This window comes from Capricornis sumatraensis, chromosome X (assembly GCF_032405125.1).
Source record: "Capricornis sumatraensis isolate serow.1 chromosome X, serow.2, whole genome shotgun sequence".
NCBI lineage: Eukaryota > Metazoa > Chordata > Mammalia > Artiodactyla > Bovidae > Capricornis > Capricornis sumatraensis.
In genome coordinates, this window is record NC_091092.1 from 75,325,484 (window position 1) to 75,338,048 (window position 12,565).

General features: G+C 39.6%; 1 protein-coding gene across 4 annotated transcripts in view; it reads left to right on the top strand.

Annotated features, from left to right (window-relative positions):
- ABCB7 (ATP binding cassette subfamily B member 7) overlaps nucleotides 1–12,565 on the top strand; it is a 139,770-nt gene that overhangs the window by 42,826 nt on the left and 84,379 nt on the right. Inside the window, exon 2 of one of the 4 annotated variants that reach the window (XM_068962115.1) lies at nucleotides 148–167. The exons of the other annotated variants lie outside the window; for them this stretch is intronic. Coding sequence (XP_068818216.1) covers nucleotides 148–167 — 20 coding nt within the window. The remainder of the gene's footprint in view (nucleotides 1–147; nucleotides 168–12,565) is intronic. 4 annotated transcript variants of the gene reach the window in all.

The following is a 12,565-nucleotide window of genomic DNA, read 5'->3' on the forward strand; positions in this document are numbered from 1 at the left end:
GTTAAGTCTGACTGGTCCATTGTATCATTTAAAGTTTGTGTTTCTTTGCTAACTTTGTTTGGTTGATCTATCCATAGGTGTGAGTGGGGTATTAAAGTCTCCCACTATTACTGTGTTACTGTTAATTTCCCCTTTAATACGTGTTAGCAGTTGCCTGACATATTGCGGTGCTCCTATGTTGGGTGCATATATATTTATAATTGTTATATCTTCTTCTTGGATTGATCCTTTGATCACTATGTAGTATCCTTCTTTGTCTCTTTTCATGGCCTTTATTTCAAAGTCTATTTTATCTGATATGAGTATTGCTAATCCTGCTTGCTTTCTTTTCATTTCCGTTTGCATGAAATACCTTTTTCCAGCCCTTCACTTTCAGTCTGTATGTGTCCCTTGGTTTGAGATGGGTCTCTTGTAGACAGCATATATAGGGGTCTTGTTTTTGTATCCATTCAGCCTGTCTTTGTCTTTTGGTTGGGGCATTCAACCCATTTACATTTAAGGTAATTATTGATAAGTATGATCCCATTGCCATTTACTTTGTTGTTTTGTGTTTGAGTTTATAAACCTTTTTTGTGCTTCCTGTCTAGAGAAGATCCTTTAGCATTGATTGAAGAGCTAGTTGGGTGGTGCTGAATTCTCTCAGCTTTTGCTTGTCTGTAAAGCTTTTGATTTCTCCTTCATATTTGAATGAGATCCTTGCTGAGTATACTAATCTGGGTTGTAGGTTTTTCTCTTCCATCACTTTCTAAGTATGTCCTGCCATTCCCTTTTGGTCTGAAGAGTTCCTATTGAAAGATCAGCTGTTATCCTTATGGGGATATCCTTATGGTTGTATCAGGTGGTGTGTTTTCAGGTGTCTGTGAGCCTAGTGTGACTTCAGGCAGCCTATCTGCTGATGAGTGCTTGGTTTGAATGAGGTGTGCAGTGGTAGAATATGCAGGGTTTTGGTAGAACTGAATCTTTGTGTTGAGATGAACACTTCCAGAAGACTGTTAGCTAATTAATATTTCCTGGGTCTGGGAATCGTTTGTTGGTACAGTGTCCTGGACTTGGCAGCCCTCTTCCAGAGGACCAGACCCCATGCCTGGGCAGGGAATGAAGATTGAAGAATTGCATTGTGACTACAGGAAAAAAGAAAGAAAAGGAAAATGTAAAACAAACAAAACCCATGACAGATAGCAAGAAGAAAAAGAAACAATAGTACACACACAAAGAAAAGAATAAAAATAAGATAAACCCAACCCAAGACAAATGATAAAAACAAAACCAAAGAGGAACAAAGGAGCAGACAGAAAGGAAAAAAGAACAAACAAATGAAAGGGCTTAAAAATGAAAACAAGGACTAAAGTAACAAAAACAAAGCATGAAAAAACAAAAACATAAACCAGACTAAGGAGAAACACAAAGAAAACCTAAAACAAACAGAAAAATGAAGAACAGAAACAGTAAAAACACTAAACAACAGAAAAACAGTCAAAATGGAAGAAAAAATTTTAATTAAAAAAAAATGAAGCAGTACCAACAAACTCAGCTTCTTCCAGGGATACCAATTTCTTCTTTGATTCATTTTTTTCTTTTTTTCATACTACCTGGTTGCAAGGAGATTTTTCTTGTCTTTTTAAGTGTGTCTTACACTAATATTAAGCAGGTGCTCTGTGAGAATGGTTTTGTTTGTAGACATCTTCTTTATGTGCTTGTGAGAAGAGATGAATTCTGCATCCTCCTATTCTGCCAACTTGACTGTGGTATTTTATAATTTCACTTTTAATATTTTTCTTTTCATCCATTGGTTGTGTAGGAATATTTTAGTTTCTATGTATTTTTGAGTTTTCCATGTCTTCTTGTTACTAATTTCTAGTGTTATACCATTGTTGTATGAGAAGATACTTGATATGATTTCAGTGTTCTTAACATTTGCTAATATTAATTTTGTGGCCTAATATATGATTTGTTCTAGAAAGTGTTCCATGTGCACTTGTAAAGTATATCTGGCTGATACAGCTATTATTGTATCACTGTTTCTTTCTCTTTCTAGTTCTGTTTGTTTTTGCCTTATATATTTCAGTGCTCCTGTTTTCAGTTCTTTTGTGTACATATTGAGGGGTGTAATTACAGGGTCATATGGTAATTCTGTGTTTAAATATTTTTAAGACCTGCAAAACTGTTATCTGCAGCAGTTGAATCATTTTGTATTTCTATTAGCAGTGTGAGAAGGTTTCAGTTTCTTCATATTTCTTTTAACATGTCTTACTTTCTGGCATTTTTTGGGGGGGGAGATTTTTAGTATAGCAATCCTAATGAATGTGAAGTCATAATGAATTGTGGTTTTGATTTGCCTTTCTTTAAATGACTAATGGGGTTAAGAACATTTTCATGTGTTTCTATTGCCTAATCTGAAGTAATGAAGATTTCCCTCTATATTTTCTTCTGAGTTTTATGGTTTCAGGTCTTCTTTTTCTATATGATTGAGGTAGGAGTTGAGCTTCATCCTTTTACATGTGGATATTCAGTTGTTACAGTATCATTTCTTGAGACTTTTTTTCCCTCATGAAATTCACTTGACTCCCTTTTAAAAATTAGTTGCCATCAGTGTGTGGGTATATTTCTGGACTCTGAATTCTATTCCACTAGTGTGTATGTCTATCCTTATGTCAGTCCTGCACTTTCAATTATTATAAGTTTACAGTTGGTGTTGCAGTGTGTGTCCTTAACTTTCTCCATCCTCAACCACCTTCTTTATCTTTCCTAAATTGCTTTGGTTAGAACCTCCTGTACAGTATTGAGTAGCAGTAGTTAAAAGCTGTCATCCATGTTTAAGGAGAACACTCAGTTTTTCACCACAAAGTATGATGTTAGCTGTCATTTTTACATGGTTTATCATGATGAAGCAGTTTCCTTCTGTTCACAGTTCTCTGAATGTTTTATCACAAAAAGGTGTTGGGTATGTTAGCTGTTTTTCTGTATCAGTTGTGATGATCAAGTGTTTCTTTCCCCTTTATTGTATTAATGTGGTATAGTATGTTTGTTGATTTTCTTGTGTTGAACCACCGGCTTTTCTGGGGTAAATTCTACTTGAATATTGTATGTAATCCTTTTAACATACTTTTTGACTCAGTTTGCTAGTATTTTGTTTAGACTATTTACCTCTATATTAATAAGGGATTTTGGTATTTAGTTTTCTTCTAATGGGCTTCCCAGATGGCTCAGTGGTAAAGAATCTGCCTGCCAATGCAGGAAACAGAGAAGACGCAGGTTTGATTCCTGGGATGGGAAGATGTTCTGGAGGAGAAATTGGCAATCCACTCCAGTATTCTTGCCTGGGAGATCCCATGAACAGTGGAGCCTGGTGTACTATGGTCTGTGGGGTCATACAGTGTCAGATGCAACTGAGCACACACGCATCTGAGTAATGTTAGTTTTAAGAATGAGATCAAAAGAGTTCCTTCCCTTTCAGTTTTTGGGGAAGAGGAGTTTGAGGAGGATTTAAATTATTTCTTTTTAAAGTGCTTGGTGGAAGTCACCAGCAAAGCGATGTAGTCTAGTATTTTCTTTGTTGGAAATTTTTGTATTACTGATTCAGTGTTTTTATTTGTTGTGAATCTTCTCATGTTTTGTGTTTCTTCTTGGAGTAATTTATGTTTGGTAATTTTTATTATGAGAGGAGTTTGTCCTCATTATCCAGGTTGTCTAATTTGTTGGCATACAATTATTTATCCTTGTTATTTCTGTAAGGCCTGTAGTAATGTTTTGACTTTCATTTCTAATTTTAGTTACTTGTCTCTCTCCTTGTCATTCTGACTAAAAGTTTGTCAATTTCATTGCTGTTTTCAAAGAATCTACTTTTGCTTTTGTTGATTCCCTCTATTGTTTTTTCTTTATTTATCTCCACTTCAATTTTTAATATTTCCTTCTGGTATCCTTAGGTTTTTACTCTTCTTTTTATAGTTACTTAAGATATAAAGTTAGGTTATTTATCTGATATCTTTTTTCATTTTTTAAAATAATTTTACTTAACTTAGTTGCATTGGTTCTTTGTAGCCGTGTGGCAGGCTTTCTCTGTTTGCAGCGAGCAGGGGCTACTCTTTATTGTGGTGTGCAGGCTTCTCATTATGTTAGCTTTTCTGGCTGTGGAGAGTGGGCTCAGTAGCAGCTCACAGGCTCTAGAAAGCGGGCTCAGTAGTTGTGGTGCACGATCTTAGTTGCTCAGCAGTACGTGGAATTTTCCCAGACCTGGGATCAAATCTGTGTCCTGTGCGTTGGCAAGCCGATTCTTATCTACTGTATCACATGGGAAGTCTTTCTTCATTTTTAATGTGTTCTTAGTGCTATAGCTTTCTTTCTGAGCACTGTTTTCACTCTATCCTATAAAAAATGTTTAAAACATTTGGTTCTTTTGTATTTTCCTGATGGTCCAGCATTTAAGACTCCACAGTTCCACTGCAGGGGCACAAGTTCGATTCCTGGTCAGAGAACTAAGATCCCACGTGTTGCACGGTGTAGCTCCCCCCTCCAGTTGTTTTTGGTTATTTTTTGTGGTTAAATATACGTAACATTAAGTTTACCACTGTGACCATATTGAAATGCACACAGTTCTGTTCCATTTAATATATTCATATTGTTGTGCAGTAATTACCACCATCCATCTCCAGAACTTTTTCATGTTCCCTAACTGATACTCTGTACCCACTAACTACAAACTAACCCCCTATTCGCCCCGTTTTTCTGCCTCTGAAAGTGAAAGTTGTTCAGTCATGTTCAACTCTTTGCAACCCCATGGACTATAGAGTTCATGGAATTCTCCAGGCCAGAATACTGGAATGGGTAGCCGTCCCCTTCTCCAGGGGATCTTCACAACTACCTCTGGCAAGTACCATTCTATCGGCATACCTTGAAGATACTGCAGATTTGGTTCCAGATCACCACAATAAGGCAAATATCAAAAAAGCAAGTCACATTAATTTTTTATTTTCTCAAGGCATATAAAAGTTACTATTTACACTATAGTCTGTTAAGTGTGTAACTTCCCTGGTGGCTGAGAAGTTAAAGCGTCTGCCTCCAATGCAAGAGACCCGGGTTCGATCCCTGGGTTGGGAAGATCCCCTGGAAAAGGAAATGGCAATCCACTCCAGTATTCTGGCCTGGAGAATCCCATGGACGGAGAAGCCTAGTAGGTTACAGTCCACGGGGTGACAAAGAGTCAGACACGACTGAGCAACTTCACCTCTGTTAAGTGTGCAATAGCATTAAGTGTTAAAAACGTATATGTCTTAATTTTAGAAATAATTTATTGCCCCAAATCCTAACCATCATCTGTGCCTTCAGTGTGTCATAACCTTTTGGTTGGTGGAGGGTTTCAAGTGTTGTGAGAATTACCAGTGTGTGACACAGACAAACAAAGTGAGCAGATGCTGTTGGAAAAATGGTGCCAGTAAGAGTTGCTCAATGCTGGATTGCCACAAACCTTCAATGTGTTTGTTTGTTTTAATTCTGTGAAGTGCAACAAAACAACATGTGTTTGTGCTTTCTGTCTCTGAATTTGACTACTCTAGGTACCTCATATAAGTAGAATCATAGAATATTTATATTGTCTTATTGTGACTGGTGTTTTTTTACTTGGTATAATGTCTATGGTTCATTCATGTAACATGCGTCAGAATTTCCTTCCTGTTTAAGGCTGAGTAACACTCTATTTTATGCACATACTACATTTTGTTTATCCATTCATCAGTAAGTGGACACTTTGGTTGCTTCCACCGTTTGGCTGTTGTGAGTAATAATGCTATAAAAATCGATGTACAAATACCTGAGTCCCTGCTTTGAATTGTTATAGTTGTATACCCAGAAATGGAACAGCTGGATTATATAGGAACCCTGTTTTTAATTTCTTGAGAAATTGCCATAGCATTTTCATCAGTGACTGCACCATTTGACACTCTCAGCAATAATGCACAAGGATTTCAATTTCTCATTGTCCTTCCAACGCTGGTTATTTTCTGGGTTTTCTTTGTTTGGTTTCTATTTCCTTGGTTTATGATAGTAGCCACCCTAAGGGGTATGAAGTGGTAATGGTGATTTTCATTTACATTCCTCTAATATTTCCTGATGTTGAGCATCTGTTCATATGCTTATTGCCCATTTGTATATCTTCTTTGAATAAATGTCTGTTGATGTCTTTTACTCAGATTTTGATTGAAGTGTTTGGTTTTGTTGTTGTTGCTAATTTGTAGGATTTCTTTTTTCGGGATATTAAACCTCATCACATATATGATTTACAAATATTTTCTCAGTTTGTTTATTTTTTCTAATTAAAAAATTCTTTGGCCACCCCATGTGGCATGTAGAATCTTAGTTTCCCAACCAGGGATTGAATCTGAGCCCCTGGCAGTGAGAGTCCTGAGTCCTAACCACTGGACTGCCAGGGAATTCCCTCTTTTTTTTTTTAAGTTCTCTATTTGATTTATTTCTGCTCAAGTCTTCATTATTTCCTTCTTTCTGCTATTTTTGGATTTAGTTTTTTCTTTGTCAACCCTTGAAGTGAAAATTAAGCTTGTTTATTTGAGGTTGTCTGAGTTGAGGCAGTTCTAATAAAATACCATATATTAATGGCTTATAAGGAACAGAAATTTATTTTTCACACTTCTGAAGTCTGGAAAGTCTAAGATCAAGGTACCCAGAAATTCAGTGTTTGTTGAGAGCCCACTTCCTGATTCATAAATAGCTGTCTTCTCATTGTATCCTTATATGGTAGATAGGCCTAAGGAACTCTCTGGAGTCTTTTTCATAAGGGTATTAATTCCATTAATGAGCACCTATATCTGAGTAATCACCATATCAGTGTTTATTAATCCCTTAACATTAAATTTGATATTTTAGTTTAAGTTGGCACATATGATAGAAAAGCTCTGAATAGCAAGTGATAATGTTTTTTTTAGAGCGAGTGTGATTTTTAAATGATTATTCAGAGCACATACTATCTTAATACGTTTTATTTCATTATATGATACAAAAATAGGTGTAACTATGTAACATAGTAGTAGTTCAGTTGCTCAGTTGTGTCCAGCTTTTTGCGACCCGTGGAGTACAGCATGCCAGGCTTCCCTGTCCACCACCAACACCCAGAGCTTACTCAAATCCATGTCCATCATGTCAGTGATGCCATCCAACCATCTCATCCTCTATCATCCCCTTCTCCTCCTGCCTTCAATCTTTTTCAGCAGCAGGGTCTTTTTCAGCAGCAGGGTCTTTCCCAAAGAGTTGGTTCTTCACATCAGATGGCCAAACATTTGGAGTTTCAGCTTCAGTATGAGTCCTTCCAATGAATACTCATGACTGATTTCATTTAGGATGTCCTGGTTGGATTTCCTTGCAGTCCAAAGGAACTATCAAGTCTTCTCCAACACCACAGTTCAAAAGCATCAATTCTTCGGTGCTCAGCTTTCTTTATAGTCCAACTCTCACACCCATGTGTGACTACTAGAAAAACCATCAGTTCAGTTTCAGTTCAGTCGCTCAGTCGTGTCTGACTCTTTTGTGACCCCATGAATCGCAGCACGCCAGGCCTCCCTGTTCATCACCAACTCCCGAAGTTCACTCAGACTCATGTCCATGGAGTCAGTGATGCCATCCAGCCATCTCATCCTCTGTCGTCCCCTTCTCCTCCTGCCCCCAATCCCTCCCAGCATCAGAGTCTTTGCCAATGAGTCAACTCTTCACATGAGGTGGCCAAAGTACTGGAGTTTCAGCTTCAGCATCATTCCTTCCAAAGAATCCCAGGGTTGATGTCCTTCAGAATGGACTGGTTGGATCTCCTTGCAGTCCAAGGGACTCTCAAGAGTCTTCTCCAACACCACAGTTCAAAAGCATGAATTCTTCGGCACTCAGCTTTCTTCAGAGTCCAACTCTCTCATCCACACATAACCACTGGAAAAACCATAGCCTTGACTAGATGGACCTTTGTTGGCAAAGTAATATCTCTGCTTTTTAATATGTTGTCTAGGTTGGTCATAACTTTTCTTCCAAGGAGTAAGCATCTTTTAGTTCATGGCTGCAATCACCATCTGCAGTGATTTTGGAGCCCCAAAAAATAAAGTCTGACATTGTTTCCACTGTTTCCCCATCTATTTCCCATGAAGTGATGGGACTAGAGGCCATGATCTTCGATTTCTGAATGTTGAGCTTTAAGCCAACTTTTTCACTCTCCACTTTCACTTTCATCAAGAGGCTTTTTAGTTCGTCTTCACTTTCTGCCGTAAGGGTGGTATCATCTGCATATCTGAGGTTATTGATATTTCTCCCAGCAGTCTTGATTCCACCTTGTGCTACTTCCAGCCCAGTGTTTCTCATGATGTACTCTGAATATACGTTAAATAAGCAGCCTTGACGTACTCCTTTTCCTATTTGGAACCAGTCTGTTCTTCCATGTCCAGTTCTAACTGTTGCTTCCTGACCTGCATACAGATTTCTCAAGAGGCAGGTCAGGTGGTCTGGTGTTCCCATCTCTTTCAGAATTTTCCACAGTTTATTGTGATCCACACAGTCAAAGGCTTTGGCATAGTCAATACAGCAGTAATAGATGTTTTTCTGGAACTCTCTTGCTTTTTCCATGATCCAGCAGATGTTGGCAGTTTGATCTCTGGTTCCTCTGCTTTTTCTAAAACCAGCTCGAACATCTGGAAATGCATAGTTCCCATATTGCTGAAGCCTGGCTTGGAGAATTTTGAGCATTACTTTACTAGTGTGTGAGATGAGTGCAATTGTGCGGTAGTTTGAGTATTCTATAGTCTATATTTCTGTTTTTGTGCCAGTACCATATTGTCTTTTTTAATTTTTTTTATTTAGGCTATAATTTCTTTACAATATTCTAATGGCCTCTGCCATACATCAACATGAATTGGCCATAGACATACATGTGTCCCCTTTCTCCTGGATCCCCTCTCACCTCCCACCCCACCCTATCCACCAAGATTGTCACAGAGTACCAGCTTTGGGTTCCCTGTGTCATATATCAAACTCCCACTATATATCAAACTCCAACTGGCTATCTGTTTTAGATATGTTAATGTATATGTTTCAATGCTATTCTCCCAAATCATCCCACCCTTTTCTTCTCCCAGTGTGTGCAGATGTCTATTCTGTATGTCTGTGTGTACTTTGCTGCCCTGCACATAGGATCATTGATACTATCTTTCTAGATCCCATATATATGTGTTAATATATGATATTTGTCTTTCTCTTTCTGACTTAACTTCATTCTGTATAATAGGCTCTAGGTTTGTCGACCTCATTAGAACTGACTCAAATGCATTCCTTTTTATAGCTGAGTAATAGTCTATTGTGTATAAGTAATACGTACCACAGCTTCCTTATCCATTTATCTGCCGATGGACATCTAGGTTGCTTCAATGTCCTAGGTATTGTAAACAGTGCTACAATGGGCACTGGGGTACATGTGTCTTTTTTCAGTTATGGTTTCTTCAGGGTATATGCCCAGTAGTGCAATTGCTGAGTCATATGTTAGTTTTATTCCTAGTGTTTTAAGAAATTTTCATACTATTCACCATAGTGTTTGTATCAGTTTGCATTCGCAGCAACAGTGTAAGAGGGTTCCCTTTCTTCCACACCCTTTCCAGTATTTACTGTTTGTAGACTTTGATGATGGCCATTCTAACTAGTGTGAGGCGATACCTCATTGTGCTTTTGGTTTGCATTTCTCTAATAGTCAAGGCTATGGTTTTTCCAGTAGTCATGTATGGATGTGGGGGTTGGACTGTGAAGAAGGCTCAGCGCCAAAGAATTGATGCTTTTGAACTGTGGTGTTGGAGAAGACTCTTGAGAGTCCCTTGGACTGGAAGGAGATCCAACCAGTCCATTCTGAAGGAGATCAGCCCTGGGGTTTCTTTGGAAGGAATGATGCTAAAGCTGAAACTCCAGTACTTTGGCCACCTCATGTGAAGAGTTGACTCATTGGAAAAGACTCTGATGCTGGGAGGGATTGGGGCAGGAGGAGAGGGGAATGACGGAGGATGCAACGGCTGGATGGCATCACCAACTCGATGGACGTGAGTTTGAATGAACTCCAGGAGTTGGTGATGGACAGGGTGGCCGGGCATGCTGCGATTCATGGGGTCGCAAAGAGTTTGACACGACTGAGCGACTGAACTGAACTGAACTGAATATTGAACAATGTTGCACATCTTTTCATGTGTTTATTAGCCATCTGTATGTCTTCTTTGGAGAAATGTCTGTTTAAGTCATCTACCCACTTGTTGATTTTTTTTTTTTTCCTGGTTTTGGGCTGCATGAGCTATTTGCCTATTTTGGAGATTAATCCTTTGTTAGTTGTTTCACTTTCTACTATTGTCTCCCATTCTGACAGTTGTCTTTTAATGTTGTTTATAGTTTCCTTTGTTGTTCAAAAGCTTTTAAGTTTAATTAGGTACCATTTGTTTCTTTTTGTTCTTATTTATGTTACTTCTAGAGGTGGGTCATAGAGGATCTTGCTGTGATTTGTGTCAGAAAGTCTTCTGCCTCTGTTTTCCTTCAAGGGTTTTTATAGTTTCTGGTCTTAGTTTAGGTCTTTAATTCATTTTGAGTTTATTTTTCTGTATGGTGTTAGGAAGTGTCCTAATTTCATTCTTTTACATGTGGTTGACCAGTTTTCCGAGCACCATTTGTTGAAGAGAATGTCTTTTCTCCATTGTGTATTTTTGCCTCCTTTGTCAAAGATAAGGTGTCCATAGTGAAAGTGAAAGTCACTCAGTTGTGTCCGACCCTTTGCGACCCCATGGACTGTCTAGTCCATGGAATTATCCAGGCCAGAATACTGGAGTGGGTAGCCGTTCCCTTCTCCAGGGGATCTTCCCAACCCAGGGATTGAACCCAGGTCTCCCACATTGCAGGCAGATTCTTTACCAGCTAAGTCACAAGGGAAGCCCAAGAATACTGGAGTGGGTAGCCTATCCCTTCTCCAGCGGATCTTCCCAACCCAAGAATCAAACTGGTATCTCTTGCATTGAAGGCGGATTCTTTACCACCTGAGCTATGAGGGAAGCCCCCAAGGTATCCATAGGTGTGTGTATTTATCTCTGGGTTTTGTATCTTCTTTCACTGCCCCATATTTCTGTTTTTGTGCCAGTACCATACTGTCTTGATAACTGTAGCTTTGTACTAGTCTGAAGTCAGGAATTTACTTCTGTCAGCAGTCACATCCACAACTGGGTGTTGTTTTCGCTTTGGCTCTGTCTCTTCATTCTTTCTGGACTTATTTCTTCACTGATCTTCAGTAGCATATTGGGCACCTACCAACCTGGGGAGTTCATCTTTCAGTATCCTGTCTTTTTGCCTTTCATACTGTTCATGGGGTTCTCAAGGCAAGAATACTGAAGTGGTTTGCCATTGCCTTCTCCAGTGGACCACGTTTTGTCAGAACTCTCCACCATGACCCAACCATCTTGGGTGGCCATACACAGAGTGGCTCATGGTTTCATTGAGTTAGACAAGGCTGTGGTCCTAGTGTGATTAGATTGGTTAGTTTTCTGTGATTGTGGTTACATTCTATCTGCCCTCTGATGGAGAAGGAGAACAGGCTTATGGAAGTTTCCTGATGAGAGAGACTGACTGAGGGGAAAACTGGGTCTTATTCTGATAGGCGGGGCCATGCTCAGTAAATCTTGAATCCAATTTTCTGTTGATGGGTGGGACTGTGTTCCCTCCCTGTTGTTTGACCTGAGGCCAAAATATGGTGGACATAATGAAGATTCAAAAGGTCCCATGCAGGCACTGGCACACTCAGTGCCCCCAACCCTGCAGCAGGCCACCACCAACCCATGCCTCTGCCAGAGACTCCTTGACACCCACAGGCAAGTCTAGGTCAGTCTCTTGTGGGGTCACTGCTCTCTTCTGAGTCCTGGTGTGCACAAGGTTTTGTTTGTGCCCTGCAAGAGCATGTTTCCCCAGCTCTGGCAGGGGAGTTCTGATGGTTCTATGGTGGGGTTAATGGCAACCTCCTCCAAGAGGGCTTATCCCATACCCAGGTCTAATTCATCCAGAGGCCCTGCCACTGCAGCAGTCCACTGCTGTCCGGTACCTCCATAGGAGACACACAAACAGTTCTGGCTCAGTCTCTGTGGGGTCTGTGGGTCCTGGTGGACACATGGTTTGTTTGAGCCCTCTGAGCATCTTTGGTGGGTTTGGGGTTTGATTCTAAACGTGATTTTGCCCCTCCTACCATCTTGCTGGGTCTTCTCCTTTGCCCTTGGACATGGGGTATAGTTTTTTCGTGGGATCCAACTTTATTCTGTCAACAGTTGTTCAGGAGCGAGTTTTATTTTTGGAGTTCTTGTAGGAGAAGATTAGCACATGTCCTTCTGCTCCATCATTTTGAAATACATATTTACCACCTACCAGACCACCTGACCTGCCTCTTGAGAAATCTGTATGCAGGTCAAGAAGCAACAGTTAGAACTGGACATGGAATAACAGACTGGTTCCAAGTTGGGAAAGGAGTATGTCAAGGCTGTATATTGTCACCCTGTTTATTTAACTTATATGCAGAGTACATCAGGAG